The 17,635-nt window shown below is 43.5% G+C and overlaps 1 protein-coding gene across 4 annotated transcripts in view; it reads left to right on the top strand.

Annotated features, from left to right (window-relative positions):
* Positions 1-17,635, top strand: part of ttll5 (tubulin tyrosine ligase-like family, member 5) — a 94,511-nt gene that overhangs the window by 60,619 nt on the left and 16,257 nt on the right. For all 4 annotated transcript variants that reach the window (XM_021574390.2, XM_021574393.2, XM_021574391.2 and 1 more), the window contains 3 exons: positions 4,295-4,493; positions 10,007-10,227; positions 14,080-14,165. In XM_021574390.2, the coding sequence (XP_021430065.2) occupies positions 4,295-4,493; positions 10,007-10,227; positions 14,080-14,165 (506 nt within the window). The remainder of the gene's footprint in view (positions 1-4,294; positions 4,494-10,006; positions 10,228-14,079; positions 14,166-17,635) is intronic.

Here is a 17,635-nt window from a genome sequence, read left to right on the forward strand (position 1 = left end):
CCAAGCACAGGAAGCAGCTCTTTCAGTAGTTTAGTTGGATTAGGGTCCAATATGCAGCTTGGAGGTTTAGATGCCATGATTATTTTCATCATTGTGTCAAGAGATATAGTACTAAAACACTTGAGTATCTCTCTTGATCCTAGGTCCTGGCAGAGTTGTGCAGACTCAGGACAACTGAGCTTTGAAGGAATACGCAGATTTAAAGAGGAGTTCGTAATTGGCTTTCTAATAATCATGATCTTTTCCTCAAAGAAGTTCATGAATTTATTACTGCTGAAGTGAAAGCCATCCTCTCTTGGGGAATGCTGCTTTTTAGTTAGCTTTGCGACAGTATCAAAAAGGAATTTGGGATTTTTCTAATTTTCCTCAATTAAGTTGGAAAAATAGGATGATCGAGCAGCAGTAAGGGCTCTTCGATACTGCACGGTACTGTCTTTCCAAGCTAGTCGGAAGACTTCCAGTTTGGTGTGGTGCCATTTCCGTTCCAATTTTCTGGAAAATAACCACAGGGCCACCATTTCTGATTCTGCAGTACTCAAGAACTGCTCAGACCCTGGTCACCGCAACACACATACTGGTATTTTTGGTTTTGTTCAATATTTTGTCAGACTGTTGTTTTACTTGGTCGGATGTTGTCGCAGCATTTAATTCCAGTACATTTTGTGACTGTCCATTTGCAGAGCCTATTTGGCTCCCCAGAAAACTCAGGGAAACTTTAAAAATGAATGGGGCAAAAATGGTTTGATATCTTCCTCCTTTCAATAAAAAGCTTCTTTTTTTTCACCTCAATTGGACCCAGATGTAGTGCTGGTAGTAAGGTATCCCCTTAGGTAGGGAAGAGAGAAATTCCAACCTAGGATAAGGGGACCATGTTAATGAGTTGACATCGACACCCTAGTAACATCCCTTCCCCCCTCAACAGGCAGTATGGACTAAAACCCTCTCCCCCCATTTCAGTCACACACATGAGAGATGGACTTATGCACTGCACTCACACTGGCACTTTGAACCCATCCACCAGCTCTCTGCTTCTCAACATTGTAGGCTCCAGTACTCTGTGTTTCATAGTTATCATATCAATGCCCCTCTAGATGGAGGACAAGGGGGAGAAAATACAGTACCAAAGTTTGGACACACCTACCCAGGGTTTTTTCTTTATGTTTTACTATGTTCTACATTGTAGAATAATAGTGAAGACATCAAAACTATGAAATAAGTATGGAATCATGTTTAACACTTTTTTGGTTACTACAAGTATTTTACCTATTTGGAAAAAGACCAAGTCCATATTATGGCAAGAACAGCTCAAATAAGCAAAGAGAAACGACCGTCCGTCATTACTTTAAGACATGAAGGTTAGTCAATCTGGAAAATTTCAAGAACTTTGAAAGTTTCTTCAAGTGCAGTCACAAAACCATCAAGCTCTTTGATGAAACTGGCTCTCATGAGGACCGCCACAGGAATGGAAGACCCAGAGTTACCTCTGCTGCAGAGGATAAGTTCATTAGAGTTAACTGCACCTCAGAAATTGCAGCCCAAATAAATGCTTCACAGAGTTCAAGTAACAGACACATCTCAACAGCAACTGTTCAGAGGAGACTGTGTGAATCAGGCCTTCGTGGTCAAATTGCTGCAAAGAAACCACTACTAAAGGAACACGAGCAATGGACATTTTGTCCAAAATTGAGATTTTTCGTTCCAACCGCCGTGTTTTTGTGAGACATCGAGTAGGTGAGCGGATCGCATGTGTGGTTCCCACCGTGAAGCATGGAGGTGTGATGGTGTGGGGGTGCTTTGCTGGTGACACTGTAGGTGATTTATTTCTAATTCAAGGCACACTTAACCAGCATGGCTACCACAGCATTCTGCAGCGATACGCCATCCCATCTGGTTTGCGCTTAGTGGGACCATAATTTGTTTTTTCAACAGGACAATGAGCCAACACCCTCCAGGCTATGTAAGGGCTATTTGACCAAGGAGGATAGTGATGGAGTGCTGCATCAGATGACCTGGCCTCCACAAATACCCAACCTCAACACAGTTGATCGTTTGGGATGAGTTAGACTGTGGAGTGAAGGAAAAGCAGACAACAAGTGCTATGCATAGACTCCTTCAAGACTGTTAGAAAGACTGTTATAAAAGCATTCCAGGTGAAGTTGGTTGAGAGAATACCAAAAGGGTGCAAAGCTGTCATCAAGGGTGGCTAAAAATCTTAAATATATTTAGATTGGTTTAACACTTTTTTTTTGGTTACTACATGATTCCATATGTGTTATTTTATAGTTTTGATGTCTTCACTATTATTCTACCATGTAGAAAATAGTAAAAATAAAGAAAAACCCTTGAATGAGTAGGTGTGTCCAACATTTTGACTAGTGCTGGAAATACCCCTGAACCCCTGAGCCTGATGTCCACATTGACCAGCTAGGCCAGGACTTGGAGGTATGGTGGGCTGAAGCAGCATGATGTCATTTCATAACGGCCTTTTTCCCACATTCGGCGCTGAGTTAGATTGATGCTGCACATGTGCTCTGCTCACACTGCTGTGTTATTGTAAGTCATATCAGCATATTACAGTACAGTGAGTTCAGCAGGGTTCACACTGACACCCACATGCTGCAGGCAGGCAGAGCAGGCTCCAGGCTGCTACAACTGCACACATGTACTGTACCAGTGATGGGAAACTCAGATGTGCCAGTTTTTTCCCCCTTTCCTATTTGTTATTTATTGTGCTGGAATTGAATGGCCAGGAACTGAGGCCCCTGATGTGGGACTCAGAGGATTTGTGATTTGGCCTCCCATGTAGCTCAAGTGGAGAGATATTGGTAAAGACTAACTGAAGCATACTGTACTTGGAATAGTTTTGGGGAAAAATGCTTAAATACTAAAAAATGGAGGCGAAACCATCCATCAGGGTTTTGTTTTGTCTTGTGGTCATTTGGACTCTGTTGTCTTAAAGGGTTCACAGACAGACCTTTGTTAGCAGAAGAGGGTGAAAAAAGTTTCAATGGCTCTGGGTCACACCAGTTGTTTTTGCAATATACATGCCATTACGTGAAATGAGCGGGCGGATAGCGCGTTCACATGACTTTCAGATCCCTTGTGTCTTTGTTTGGCTACGCCGGACGGGAATATTTTTCATGTAGCCTGTGTGAGCGACACTGGATTATTTTCCCGCAGCGTGCATTGTTATTCAAGATTAATTGAATTCTAATTTTAGACCTTATCTCAGTTCTGTTCTAAAAATGTCCTGGTGAATTGTGTTATTTCAAGTCTGATAATATTTTATTTAACTTTTACTGTATACAAATGTTATTACAATGTTATCTATGTTTCTTATATAATAAAAAAAACATAAGCCTGTCATGAACTAGCACTTAACTATTCCCCCCCCCCCCCCCTATTAGCTCTGACTTTGCTGATAGCTAATTTATTGAGGGAAAATGTACTTACTATGACTATGTGGTTGTCCCACCTAGCTATCTTAAGATGAATGCACTAATTGTAAGTCACACTGGATAACAGTGTCTGCTAAATGACTTAAATGTATGGGAGGAATTTCCACTAGCTCTTCATCCTCAGGAGTTCTATTTCTTTATCTCTCTTTCATTCTTTCCATTTTTTCTCTCAGCACCCTGCTCTTTAGAACAGTGCTTTTTGGCTGAAGGGGTGCCTTCCTTTTCAGACTCTGCAGTGAACTTGTGCTGGAGGGGCGAGCCCTGACGCCCCCCCATTGCTTTAGATGGGGCCAAAAAGGCTGAAAGGCTTAGTCCTAGTGAAAGATAATCCAGTTACAAATGTGTGGAGCCGTTCAAAGGTTGGCTTTCCAGGTTGTGGCTTTGTGATGTGGATGGAACGCGATGCGCTGAGAGCCCTTAGGCGGGAGAGGTTTCAATGTTTTCTAAGTGCCCCATGTTTGCCACGGGTCGGCTCTCTGCTTTGCCTCTTTGATTGGTCAGTTTTGACAGGAGGCCATCTGGGTGCAGCGGCTGGGGTGCCGCACGCTGTCTTGTCCCCTTTACTTGTTGTTCAGTCTTACTACTCAACATGTGGAGGGAAATAGGCCATGAGCTAACACTACATTTCAGTCTTGGTTGCATAGTCAAGTGACTGATGATGAGATGGTAGGCCTAAATACTTACATGGCTCCCCACTGCTGTTATTTCTGTTCCACTGCTGTCTGAGCCGAACCTTTTGCATCAGTAAAAGCTAAATGCTCAGTTCTTAATTTATCAAGCATACAGTACACATTAACTTTGGAACTATTTTGATCTAATTTCTTTTGCTCCCATAGCCCCAGGGCGCCGAGAGATGAGGAGGGTCTTTGGGATGGGGAGACCCAGAGTGCCTACAACCTGGTGAGAGGCGTCAGCCCCCAGCAGCGCTACCAGCCCATCCCAGGCAGCTACCAGCTCCAGTTCGCCATCCAGCAGCTGCAGCAGCAGAAGTTCCAGTCCCGCCAACTGCTTGACCAGAGTCGCACCCGCCACCAGGTCAGTGAGCTGCAGTCCACAATACCACAGACCGAACGGTAGGGTAAATGTGGCTGTGGAGTTTAGAGAAAAATATCACTGCTATGTAGTTCTGGTTGCCTTGGAACTATTCAGCCCAACGAAATGAGAACCATGCCTTCCTATAAACCACAGGCTGAATGTGGAGAACCTCATGTTCAGGTAGACCCAGACTAGAAACCCTGCAAGACTGTATATACAGTGTGGTGAGAGTGTATTAGAAACACTCCTTCTCTCACTGGGCTGAAAGTTGCACACAATCCAATCCTTGGAACCAGTGTTCAGCTTTGTGTCAAAACCATTTTACAGACTTTTTGTGATTTTCTCTGATTGGGGTTCAGAGAAACACTAGAAGTTGCAATTCTCCCTTTCCATCCCTTGATCTTTCCCTCTTACTCAAATAAAGCATAGATGTAAACACTTAGTAGGGTATTTGAGTGCTATTGAATTATAAATCAGGAAAACCCTCATCTCTTTTTGTCTGGGCAATATCAACTGCTTGTTTTTGTTAAGCAATGGGGATACTCTCCAAAAGCTCCCCCATCACCCGTAGAGGAAAGCCTTGATGTTTGTGCTTGCAAAGTTATTCTGGGAATTTCTCCTCCAACCGCCGAACAAAATGGTGTCCAGTGGGAACATCCTCACAGGGAGCTCGTTTCTTGAAAGCAAACATGAATTCTCACACCAAGCGAACTCTTTGTTCTACTGAGTCTGTGCTTATATTGGAAGGTAAGTAATCAAGGCTGGCTGCCCACAAGGGCTCCGGCATGGCAATGCCACTGATTCTACACTGAATAAGAAGCCTAATCCCATCATTCACAGCTCATATCAGATTCTACATTCATTTTGTTCCCATTACAATGCTGAAACTGATTTCTGAGGCATAACTTTTCTAAACCGTTATAGTTACAAAACCTTTTAGTCTTGCTTGACTAGTCGTGACATATGCGATTTCTGTCATTGCTGAATGAGATTAAACTGAATGCCTTGGGTTACTTGACACTATATATCATTTTGAAACTGGAAAAAAAAAACGCATTGGTTCTTGGTTTGCTTTGAAAGGAGATCTGGACAGGAAATCTGTGTTTATTCTTCTTGCAGCATTTGTTGTATAGCCGTTCTATGAATGGAGGCTGGGGAGAGACTAGAGGTATATTTTCTGGGTGATTTAAATATTGACTGGCTTTCATCAAGCTGCCCACTCTAGAAAAAGCTTCAAACTGTAACCAGTGCCTGCAACCTGGATCAGGTTATCAGTCAACCTACCAGGGTAGTTGCAAACAGCACAGGGATGAAATCATCAACATGTATTGATCACCTCTTTACTAACGCTGCAGACATGTGCTTGAAAGCAGTATCCAGACCCATCGAATGTAGTGATCACAATATAGTAGCCACATCTCGGAAAACCAGTTCCAAAGGCTGGGCCTAATATAGTGTATAAGAGGTCATACAATAAGTTTTGTACTGATTCCTATGTTGTTGATGTAAAGAATATTGCACTTGACACATTTATGAAATTGCTCATTCCAGTTATTAATAAGCATGCACCCATTTAAGAAAATGACTGTAAAAATGGTTAAATCCCAGTGGCTTGATGAGTAATTGAAAAATGGTATGGTTGAGGGATGAGGCAAAAGCAATGGCAAATAAATTACACACACCACGAAAAATGTATTTGTGTGGAGGTGCTGACTAACGGCGAATAAACTATTCAAATAGAGTTACCCAATAAATTACTGGGAGTTTATATATGGAGTGTGTGACTCTCTTTATTTTGATAGTATAAAGAATGATAGTAAAAAGCTTTGGTGCACCTTAAATTACATTTTGAGAAAAAGGGCAAACTCTGCTCCATCATTCATTGAATCAGATGGCTCATTCATCACAAAACCAACTGATATTGCCAACTACTTTAATATTTTTTTATAGGCAAGATTAGCAAATTTAGGCATGACATGCCAGCAACAAACGCTGACACTACACATCCAAGTATATCTGACCAAATTATGAAAGAAAGGCATTGTAATTTTGAATTCCGTAATGTGAGTGTGGAAGAGGTGAAACAATTGTCTATCAACAATGACAAGCCACCAGGGTCTGACAACTCGAATGGAAAATTACTGAGGATAATAGCGGACGATATTGACAGTCCTATTTGCCATATTTCAAATTTAAGCCTACTAGACAGTGTGTGCCCCCATGCTTGGAGTGAAGCAAAAGTCATTCCGCTACCTAAGAATAGTAAAGCCCCCTTGGTCGGCTATTTGAGCCAGTAAATCAGCCTGTTACTAACCTTTTTAGTAAACTTTTGGAAAAAATTGTTTGACCAGATGCAATGCTATTTAATAGAAAACAAATTGACATCAGACTTTCAGCACGCTTATAGGGAAGGACATTCAAAAAATGATTGAGGGCTGTTTTGGGGGCTGTTTTGTTAGACTTCAGTGCAGCTTTTGACATTATCGATCACAGTCTGCTGCTGGAAAAACTTGTGTTATGGCTTTACACCCCCTGCTATATTGTGGATAAAGAGTTACCTGTCTGACAGAACACAGAGGGTGTTCTTTAATGGAAATCTCTCCAACATAATCCAGGTAGAATCAGGAATTCCCCAGGACAGGTGTCTAGGCCCCTTACTTTTTAAAATCTTTACTAACGACATGCCACTGGCTTTAAGTGTCTATGTATGCGAATGACTCAACACTATACATGTCAGCTACTACAGCGACTGAAGTGACTGCAACACTTAACAAAGAGCTGTAATTAATTTCAGAGTGGGTGGCAAGGAATAAGTTGGTCCTAAATATTTCTAAAACTAAAAGCATTGTATTTGGGACAAATCATGCACTAAACCATTAACCTCAACTAAATCTTCCAATAAATAAATAATATGGAAATTGAGCAAGTTGAGGTGACTAAACTGCTTGGAGTAACCCTGGATTGTAAACTGTCATGGTCAAAACATATTGATACAACAGTAGCTAAGATGGGGAGAAGTCTGCCCATAATAAATCACTGATCTACCTCAACAGCACTATCAACAAGGCAGGTTCTACAGGCCCTAGTTTTGTCGCATCTGGACTACTGTTCAGGCATGTGGTTAGGTGCCACAAAGAGACTGCAATTGGCTCAGAACAGTGCAGCACGGCTGGCCCTTGGATGCACACAGAGAGTTAATATTAATATGCATGTCAATCTCTCGTGGCTCAAAGTGGAGGTGAGATTGACTTCTTCACTACTTGTATTTATGAGAGGTATTGACATGTTGAATGCACCGAGCTGTCTGTTTGAACTACTGGCACACCCATGCATACTCCACAAGACATGCCACCAGAGGTCTCTTCACAGTCCCCACGTTCAGAACAGACTATGGGAGGCGCACAGTACTACATGGAGCCATGACTACATGGAACTCTATTCCACATCAAGTAACTGATGTAAGCCGTAAAATTGGATTAGAAAAACAGATAGAAAATACACCTTATTGGAACAGCGGGGTCTGTGAAGCAACACAATCATAGGCACAGACAGATGCAAGCACACACACTCGTTAACATACACACTATAGACACGTACACATGAATTTTGTACTGTAGATATGTGGTAGTGGTGGAGTAAGGCCAAGAGGGCACACAGTGTGTTGTGAAATCTGTGCTGTGAATGTATTGTCTTTTTTTTTTAATTGTATGAACTGTCTTAACTTTGCTGGACCCCAGGAAGAGTAGCTGCTGCCTTGGCAGGAACTAATGGGGATCCATAATAAATACAAATACACCTTTCGGGGTGGGATGATGGGAGGCGCAGTTTTTTTTTTTTTTTTTCTTTGAGTAATGCAGTTGCTCTCATCATCATTTGTACGTCTAGGTTGAGTGTAATTAATGCAATTGAGGGGATGTTTTTCTTGGCCCGGACTGGCTGGGTTACGCAAGACTCTCTTTGAAAGTGATCCCCCCCAGCTCCTGTCCACTCCCCTCCCATCGCCAGCTCGCTGATTGAGCACAGTTCACTAGTTCACCAAGCCACAACCACTCTCAGCCAGCCACTCACAGCATCCATCCATCCACGATTACCAGGTAGGGTTGTGCAGGGACCATCTCTCCCCCTGATTGCGAAATTGCAGGAAATGGTTTGCAGCATTAGTTGGTGTGTGTGTAATCATATGCCATAAAGGGCACAGCATTAAGAGAGCCAACCTGTTGTTCTCCCCTTAACAAACAGTCCTTTTACTGAGCTCATGGGAGGGCTGACTGTGCGCCTTGAGTCACCACCCAATCAGGGAACCGTCCCTTAAATATCCTCTCCTTCTGCTCTGCCCCTCAGTCTCTCTCGCCAGCTTGACTTGAATGGGAGTCTATACTAACAGACGCCCTGCAATTCTGTAGTGTTTCCATGTGTTCCATGGCCTTAAGACTCATTCACTTTGGCTCAGAGTAGAATTGCACAGTAAACCCTACTTCCAAGACTGTGTCCTTCCATTGGTCAGGAATTAGTCAATGCCTTGACCCTACTCTGTAATGACACGTGAAAAACCATTGCAGGTTTTGGTCTTATTGAAATAAGTGCTCTCCACATTCCGGCACTCACCTCCCCTGCCTTGTGGCAGAATTTATTGAAGTATTTGGCTTAACTGAATATAAAACTGTATCCAGGGGAGCATAGGTGTGTGTGTGTGTGTGAGAAAGAGAGAGTGCTGTTCCGGTGCTCTACTCTGTTCCAGTTACTGGGTGCAGACTGCGCGGCTCCTCCACAGGCTTGGCCTGGGGCCACCTGGCAGCCAAATAAAGGTGCCCTCCCTGGCCCTGCTCAACTGCTCCACAACCACAGACCCTCCAACCTGGAAATTCAGTTTCTCATTTATCAACACAGAAATTACACCAAAATATTCTCTGTCATGCTGCCGGCCCTTTGAAATCATGCGCTGGGAAGCTGGAAAACCATTAGCTTGTTAGATAGATAGATAGATAGATAGATATATAAAGTGGCAGAGAAAATAGCATAGACATGAGATCTGGAAAGAATGTCTGTGAAGTATTCCCCAGCAACACAGGCAACCGGTAAACGGTAGTTCTTAAATATTATGTCAGGATGAACATGTTGTTTACCAGGTTTCTAGAAGCCATTAAAGAGATCTTGTCTAAACAAGTATGAAATGTGAAGAATTTGTGTTGCACTGCGTCCAACCTCAAAATATGTAGAGTATGTTTTGATAAAGGATAGCACTTTTTTCAAAGCTAATTGATGTAGTTGTCTTTTAGATCGATGATGTTTGACCTTAGATCACCTAGAAGGCAGAACTTGTTTTTTGCTGAAATCAAAGTCTGATCTTTTTTATGGTTGTACTGAGCACATTTACAATTTGATAGCCTTTCCCATCCCTGATTTAGGTAGGGGATTAGGTACATGATGCCCTATTGTATAAATCCTCTTATGTGTAATGTCATAACTAACTTGATTGTGAATCTGAAGCTAAATGTGTGGTTTTTGCTCCTTAGGCCATGTTGGCTGCTAAGGCCATGATGCCACCCTATCCTGTGACGGCTCCTTGGCCCCAGGCTCCCACCGGCCCATCCTCCTCCAGTCTACCAGTGACCCACCCAGGCCGCCAGAACCACAGCCAGGCCTGCGCAGGCCCAGGACACATCCTCAACCCCAAACCACCCAGCAGTGCCAGGGAGGGCCTGGTCAGGAAGACAGCCACCCAGCGCCTCAGCAAGTAAGACGTGGGGCTAGAGCTGCCTCTGGGATGCTGCTGTTCATTAGTCTCTTACTAGAAAGTTCATTATGACCACTGTAATGTGGAAACGTTGATTGGACCATGACATGAATATGCAGTATATGTGATGGCAAGCTAGTGGGTCTAGAGGACTATGGCTGTGCTGGAGGGGTGAACCAGGGTCCAGCAGCAGCAGAGAGTTCAAACGGAACTGAGAGTTAGACTAGCCTACATGAAGCGTGGAGCGAACAGTACCAGTCCCTTGGCTTCAGGCTGTATCTGCCTGTTCCGTAAACAACCTCATCACAGGTCTGATTTCTGCATGCTCAGTAAACACAATGCGGTTCAACTGCAGGGCCCTATTTATGAGCGCTGTTTAAACCCTGTTTTGTTTGGAGATTAACAGAAGAAGAGAGGAGGAAAAATGGAGAAAGAAAGAAAAGTTGGGGAGAGCGCAAACGGAGCGAAGCCTGAAACTGCCATCACTTTCCCACGCTGCAGTATGACTTTATTACCCAACATCTGGCTAAATTACACAGCAATGGCAAAACTCAGTGATATGGTTGCTTGTTTGTTTAAAGCACATGGCTTCGATGGAGGGCTCCTCTCCCCCAGTGTGAGGCGCAGTGGTCCCAGCTCTGTCATTCTCCTCTCCTCAACCTCCACCCCCTCTAGCCATGATGTGTTCTTCTCTAGTATTACATCAGAGAGATTTATATGGACCGGGCCATTTTGAATTTGTCTTTTTTGCTAAGTAGGGATATTTATAGAACTGTATGGTAAAGCCATTGCTCTACCCGTCTGCTCATACTGTATCTCTGTCTGTGTGTGTGCATGTCCCTTGTCTTTCTGTCTGTATCAGAGGGTCCGTGTTGGTGCCTTTCATCAGGGGTACAAGGATTTGGCTAATGACACAAAGCCTTAGTTGCCGCCTCAGCAGATAGCAGCTTTGATGTGGCGGCTGAGGCCAGCCAGGGAGCAGGAGAAGCCAGAGGGATGTGGTTGTGTTATGTTGCTGATGTGTGAGGAGCGCTCTCCTGGACTCTTGACATGGTCAGAGGGGAGGGAAGGCAGTGAATAGTTAAGGGCAGGGTAGGGCAGGGTCGGTTATGGCAGGGTAGGGCAAGGTCGGTTAGGGCAGGGTAGGTGCAATGTTTGCTCCTCTCTGTGTGTCTTCCTGGCAGTTACTGTGTTTACCCTCAACATGCGGAATTCCAGAACCTCCTCACACTCTCCACTGTCCTGCATTTTTGTGGTCGGCCTGTGTGACAGGGGAGAGTGTGGGAAAAACGGAAGCTTCTAGACCAAAAATGCACTGATGGAAAAAAGGAAGAAAAGAAAGAAGAGAGGGAAGCAAAGAATGACGGATAGAAAGCAAACCTCTGTCTAAAAAAGATGAGATGATTGTTCACAGGAAATGGATAATAAGTTGTTTCCCTTTATGTTAAACTCATTTCAATGGCAACGCAATACCTTGGTTAAGTAGCCTTAGCTCATCCACCCCAACATGAAATCACTGTACTGTTGGTATTAGAAATGTTCAAGGTTATTTAATCTTCAAAACACACCCTCCCAACTGCTGAACTCAAAAACACATTACATTTGATACTTATCTCAAAATGTTGCCCCTGCTGCCTGTTTTCCTACAGAACAATACATCATTGATGAACACAGAGAGTTAGTCTTTGTTATTGAATCTAGGATCTGAATGACATGTAGTTTTGGGTTTGTTGGAGAACGGAAAGTGAGTAATAAGGATCAAGATTAGCAGTTGTGTTTGGGAGTCAAATAAAGAAGGGAGTGGATTTATATGTTGGAGCAGCCAAACTGTCTCCTCTCTCTCTCGCCGAGGGCTGGGATATAGAAAGAAGAGCCAATTCACTGGACCCACCACCAAGCTGCCCTGTCAGCCAATCAGAGCGGAACATCATGAGGAAATGCCAAGTCTGTTCAGCCACTGATTGGACAGACGTGTCAGTACATTTGTCAGAATTAGTTTCTGTCTCATTATATGTTAATTGATGAGAGAGATGACCGAAAGAATGTGAATGGACCAAAATTAAGCTTAGTTTCGCAACAATGACTGCTTCTGAGATATCCTAAAATGAAACGAAAGCATCAAGGCTTGTCTATTGCTATGGACAACGTCAATCAAACTTCACCCATACCCCAATTGTCATGCTTTTCTGCATAACCAAATTGCTACTGTAGCTGTGGCATACAGTAGGGCAGGACCCTAGAGTGTCGATTGGCCTAACATGGTTGCAAACTGGGAATGACTTCAGTTACAAATTTGAAAGCAATTTGTAACACAAATAAATGATTGTGTGTGGTGTTTGTGAGGCTTGGCGGGTTTTGCAGCTGTAGCTACGGAAACCCAGGCTGTCATGTGGCATTCTTAATAGGGTGACAATTGCAGCAGAACCATTACTGTCAGACTGGCTGCTGCCTTCGCTGCCTATTAGTCAGCTGTAGGAACGACTTGATACTATAAACAAATCACGCTGCCAAAACTCTGTTTATAAATGAACATTTATAAATCCCCCCCCCCCGGTTAGACGTCCAGATAACATAAAGAAAAACTCGCTTCCACCATACACGAAGAAACACACAACCATAGGCAACCTTGTTCCTATATTTCATAGTCTATCTGGGAAAATCCACTCAAGCCCCTCTGAAAGAAAAGGCTTCTTACAAGGCTTTACATTTATTTCCAAAACGTCTAACTGTGGGTGTGTACTCCATGCAGAGATACGTGTTCAATATATTAAGCCCTTCCATACTGTGGTGTTTGCCGGTCTACACCTTATGACGTGGAGAAGTGAGAGACTGTTGACAAAGTGATATGAAGAACCCAGAGGTCAAGCTTTCTCCAAATATTAAAGGGTTGCTTCCTGTATAGTTATGCCGCACTTTAAGTGAGCCAGTCCTATTTGTGGTTGTGTAATGGTGTGAAGGAACAACTGTGCAGCCCCTACAAGGAAGCAGTGTGTGCCCTCATTACCTTGTTAATGCTGCTTTGTCAAGCCACTGTTATGGGGCGATAGGTTAATACCAGCTAAGCTTTATTTATTGTTCCCCAAAAAATTCTTAGCACATTTAATGTATAGAGTTACAGGCTTGTTGGCCCCTGCTTTACGTCCTCCTTCCACCCATAATGATTTAGTCTGAAAAGCTGTATACACACATTGTCCCTCGGTCGTCTGTTTCTGTGAGAGCCAGTGTTGTGTGTTCTATTAAGAGGCAGTGCCCTATACACATTGGTAGTACTTGCTGGAAAGAATTGGTCACCCATTTTATGAAACGGTATCAGTCACAATGAGACCTGTTCTCATGACTTTTCTATTTAAAAACACACAGGTAATTCCACAAATGACCCAGCTGGCACCACAACTCTATCAGCTAACCCTACGACGTATGTGTTCTTTTGGAGCGTCATTGTTGAGGAAAACGTCATCCAGGACAGCTACCATGGTAGAGGAATGTGTCCCAGCACTCAGTAAACACTTAACCTCTTGGAGTGTCAAGAGACCCCCACCAGACCATATGGACAGCACATAGCAAACCACCACGCTTTACATTTTTCCTGCCTGGTGATGTCACAGTACACGCACAATGTATCCAAAGTTGTAATAGGAGCCAGTAATCCCTATGCCACTACTGTAACTCTGTAAGAGAATTGGCCTTCACAATGCTCTTACAATAAGAGTGAAGGGCACTACAGTATATCAGTGGAACCCTCCACAACAATGAATGTGGAACAGCATTGGTTTGTTTTTGCCCTATCTCTGGATCTCTCTGGGTAATGTACTGTACAGGAGTCGATCACTCTTATCTTGTCTCTGCCCACAGACAGACCTCATCAGAACGCCCAGCCAATGGAGCTCTGACGTCCAACTCGCAGCATGTGGTCTACGAGGCCGTGTGTGGGAAAGCAGGTAGGTCTGACAGTCCACACACATTCTCCCCTCCCTATCTGTTGCTTGCCCACTGGTGCTGTAGTCCTTGGGCAGATGGTATGCCCTCTCCATGCCAGTGTCAGTGATCACAGCCAGGCATAGTGACCATTCTTCCATCGAGGACTGATCAACACCATTTTGATATTTTTGGCCTGACTACTTCAGATCGGATCTGCAAGCAATGACAAGAGTATAGCTATTGTAAGGCTCTTCTCATTGTGCACAAATCCAGGCCTGATGGGTCTGTTTCAAAAGATTTAGGGGGCATCTGACTGTATAAATACTTAACTTTTTACTACAATGGTGATCTGCTGTTTGATCAAATAGGCTCCATGTATCTAACTATAGAGGTCAGATGACTGCTAGTGGATGAGTGTGATTGCCATTTCTCTTTTGTAATGGGATCTAGTGGTGGGATATAGACACCGTTTGGGCATTCCCAGCTGTTGGCTGTGCTTCCCATCCTAATTGCTGTCCAGCCACCTAAATCCCTGGCCAGTTGTGCCCCAGAAATCACACATGACTGAGCAGGTCTTTCATAGTAAATGGAGTATGTGCATTTTGGTCTCATTGTGGTATTGCATTTTTTATTTTATTGCTGTTATATTAACATTATTCAATTTAGATTGATGTCTGCAAATCGTACATTTTGTTACTTATACCTTTTAGAGTGTGTGCGCGTCTACCGCCTTCTCATCCTGCAGTTGCACAACTCTTTCCACCCTGGAGCCTGAGAAAGGGACTGGTGGAACTGTTGAGTTTATTGCAGTAACAGTGATATTAAGCAGTTTTAGCGGATGCACATCTGTTTGTCTGATCAGGGCCTTTTTCCATAGTCCTTCTATACGTTAGCATTAGTGTATCACACCATTCATCATGTGAGCGTCACACTTGAGCCGACCAAGAGAAACCCAGATCAGCCTGCATCTGTCCAAACGGAGCTGGAAAAAGACAGCAGCTATGCACCAACCCAAAAATGTGTGCCACCAGAACATTTATTTTTTTCTCAGATTTTCTCTCTTCAAAGTATGAAGGTTGGCGTAGGTTAACAAACATCTTATAAAGTCATCAATAACTGTAACTGGATCCGTGGGGAGCAGCTCCTGAATTTCATGAATGCATTTTTTTCCATAATTTAGGGCACCAGGTTGGGGGAGATGCCTGGTGACTCCAATACAACGCCAAGCAGTTAGCTTAGGAGCAGGTTTAGCCATGCATTGAGAATGGAGCAGTCCTGAAGCCAGCGCTGGTATCGCTGGTGTTATGCCCTTTGTTTTTTCGAGAGGACATAGCTTTGTGGGGCTTAGGAACGCTGCCTGCCCAGTGTCCCTTTGTAGTGAGGTGACTGGCCTCCTCTGATCCACTCTGACAGGGAGTTAGAATGGGTCCGAACAGACAGCATTCTCTCTGATCAGCTGTCAGCCAATATTAATCACACACTCGCTCTCTCTCTTTCCTCTTTCTCTCTCGCTCACTTTCTCCTCCCTCTTTCTCTCTCACACTCACTCTCTCAACCCCCACTCTCTCTCAAGCTTTCTCCTCAAATGAGGACCTATCAAAGCTTATGAAAATATTTATACCTATTGGTCCCAAATGGTCTTTCTCTCTTGAAGTGGGTGGTGCTACACAGAAGGCAGCTGAGGAGAGATTTATTGTATTCTGTTTGAGAAGGAAATGAATGCTGCACTTGTGTCGTTTTAGTAGGAGACCGGTACAGAGTAATAGTTCTGCCATTTTGTTTTTGCTTTGCTAGCCAGGTTTTTCCAGTTTTGCTTTGCTGACACTTTGCAGTCGAAGACAATTCTAAGTGAACCAAGTAAAGACTCATCACTCTCATTCTTCTTTTGTCCAATTCAGAAAAATCCTGGTTTCTCACAGGTATCTAGTGTTCTTTATCAGTCTCTCTGTTTGGTGGCTTTGTTTCATTAGTGTTTGTTTATGTTTATTTTGATTTCTGCATTACTGTTGGGGATAAAGGAAGGGGAATATTGGCCTTTCTCTCTTTTGCTGAGCTAGAAAAGGCTGCTTCCAGCGGTCATGTCATCGGATTGCAAGTCTGGGAGATGTTTTCCTTTTCCAGCTCCATCAGGCCCCACGGTGTAAAAGAGCACCAAAATAAACAGTCTGCCGAGAGGGAATGAAAGGGAATACTGTTTGGAAGCACAAATACAGCAGCTCGACCTGCACTTGGAATTCCTTTTCTACTGGATGCCTGGCGCTGGGCCAGGCGATATGCAAGGGGTGAGGGGACATTAGGAAAAGGGCTGCTGCCCAGTGGCTGCCTGGGCGGCTCCACTCATACCTGTATTGGCCATAAAAAGTAACACAGCCGTACCATGACATTTTGCCAGCGGATTCCTCTTTCTCTCCATTGGTTTTGCACGTTCATCCGAAACATCCAATACCTCATCTGATTTTATTTTCAGAATTATCCTTAGACTAATTCTAAAGTATTGTCTTATCAGATGAATGGCAAGTAAAAGTAATCAACATTTTAAAGACACAGTATATGCCTCATCACAATTCTACCTCGGAGATCTACGGACAGTTCCTTGGACTTCATGGTATTATTTCTGCACACACTACCCCATAATGACAAAGTGAAAACGTGTTTTTAGAAATGTTTGCAAAGTTATTGAAAATGAAATACCCTAGTCATTACTTTGTAGAAGCACCTTTGGCGCCAATTATAGATTTGAGCCATTTTGGGTATGTCTTTATCAACTTTGCACATTTGGATTTGAGGATTTTTTTCCAATTATTTCTAGCAGATTGTCTCACTCTCTGTTAAGTTAGATGGCGAGCGGTAGTGAACAGCAATCTTCAAGTCTTTCCACAGATTTTCAATGGGATTCAAGTCTGGGCTTTAGCTGGGTGTTGCCTTTGGCTGTATGCTTAGGGTTATTGTCCTGTTGGAATATACATCTTTCCCCCAGTCTAATGTCGTTTGCAATCTGAAGCAGGTTCTCATCAAGGATTTGCCTGTATTTGGCTCCATTCATTGTTCCCTCTATCCTTACCAGTCTCCCAGTCTCTGCTGCTAAAAAGCATCCCCATAGCATGATGCTGCCACCATGCTTAGATGACTGGTTTTCTCCAGACATATCGCTTTGCATCCATGCCAAAGAGTAAAATGTTTGTCTCATCAGACCGCAGAATCTTTTCCCTTATGAGCTCTGTCTTTCACATGACTTTTTGCAAACCCCAAGCATGCTATCATGTGCCTTTTTCTCAGGAGTGGCTTTCGTCTGGCCACTCTCCCATAAAGCCCATATTGGTGAAGTACTGTAGAGACTGTTGTCCTTCTGGCAGGTTCTCCCATCTCAGCCAAGGAACTCTAGTTCTGAGTCGTCTTTGGATTCTTGGTCACCTCTCTGACCAAGGTCCTTGCTCAGTTTGGTCAGACGTCCAGCTCTAGGCAGAATCTGGGTAGTTTCATTTCCAAGAGC

The sequence above is a fragment of the Oncorhynchus mykiss genome, chromosome 19, assembly GCF_013265735.2.
Source record: "Oncorhynchus mykiss isolate Arlee chromosome 19, USDA_OmykA_1.1, whole genome shotgun sequence".
Classification (NCBI taxonomy): Eukaryota; Metazoa; Chordata; class Actinopteri; order Salmoniformes; family Salmonidae; genus Oncorhynchus; species Oncorhynchus mykiss.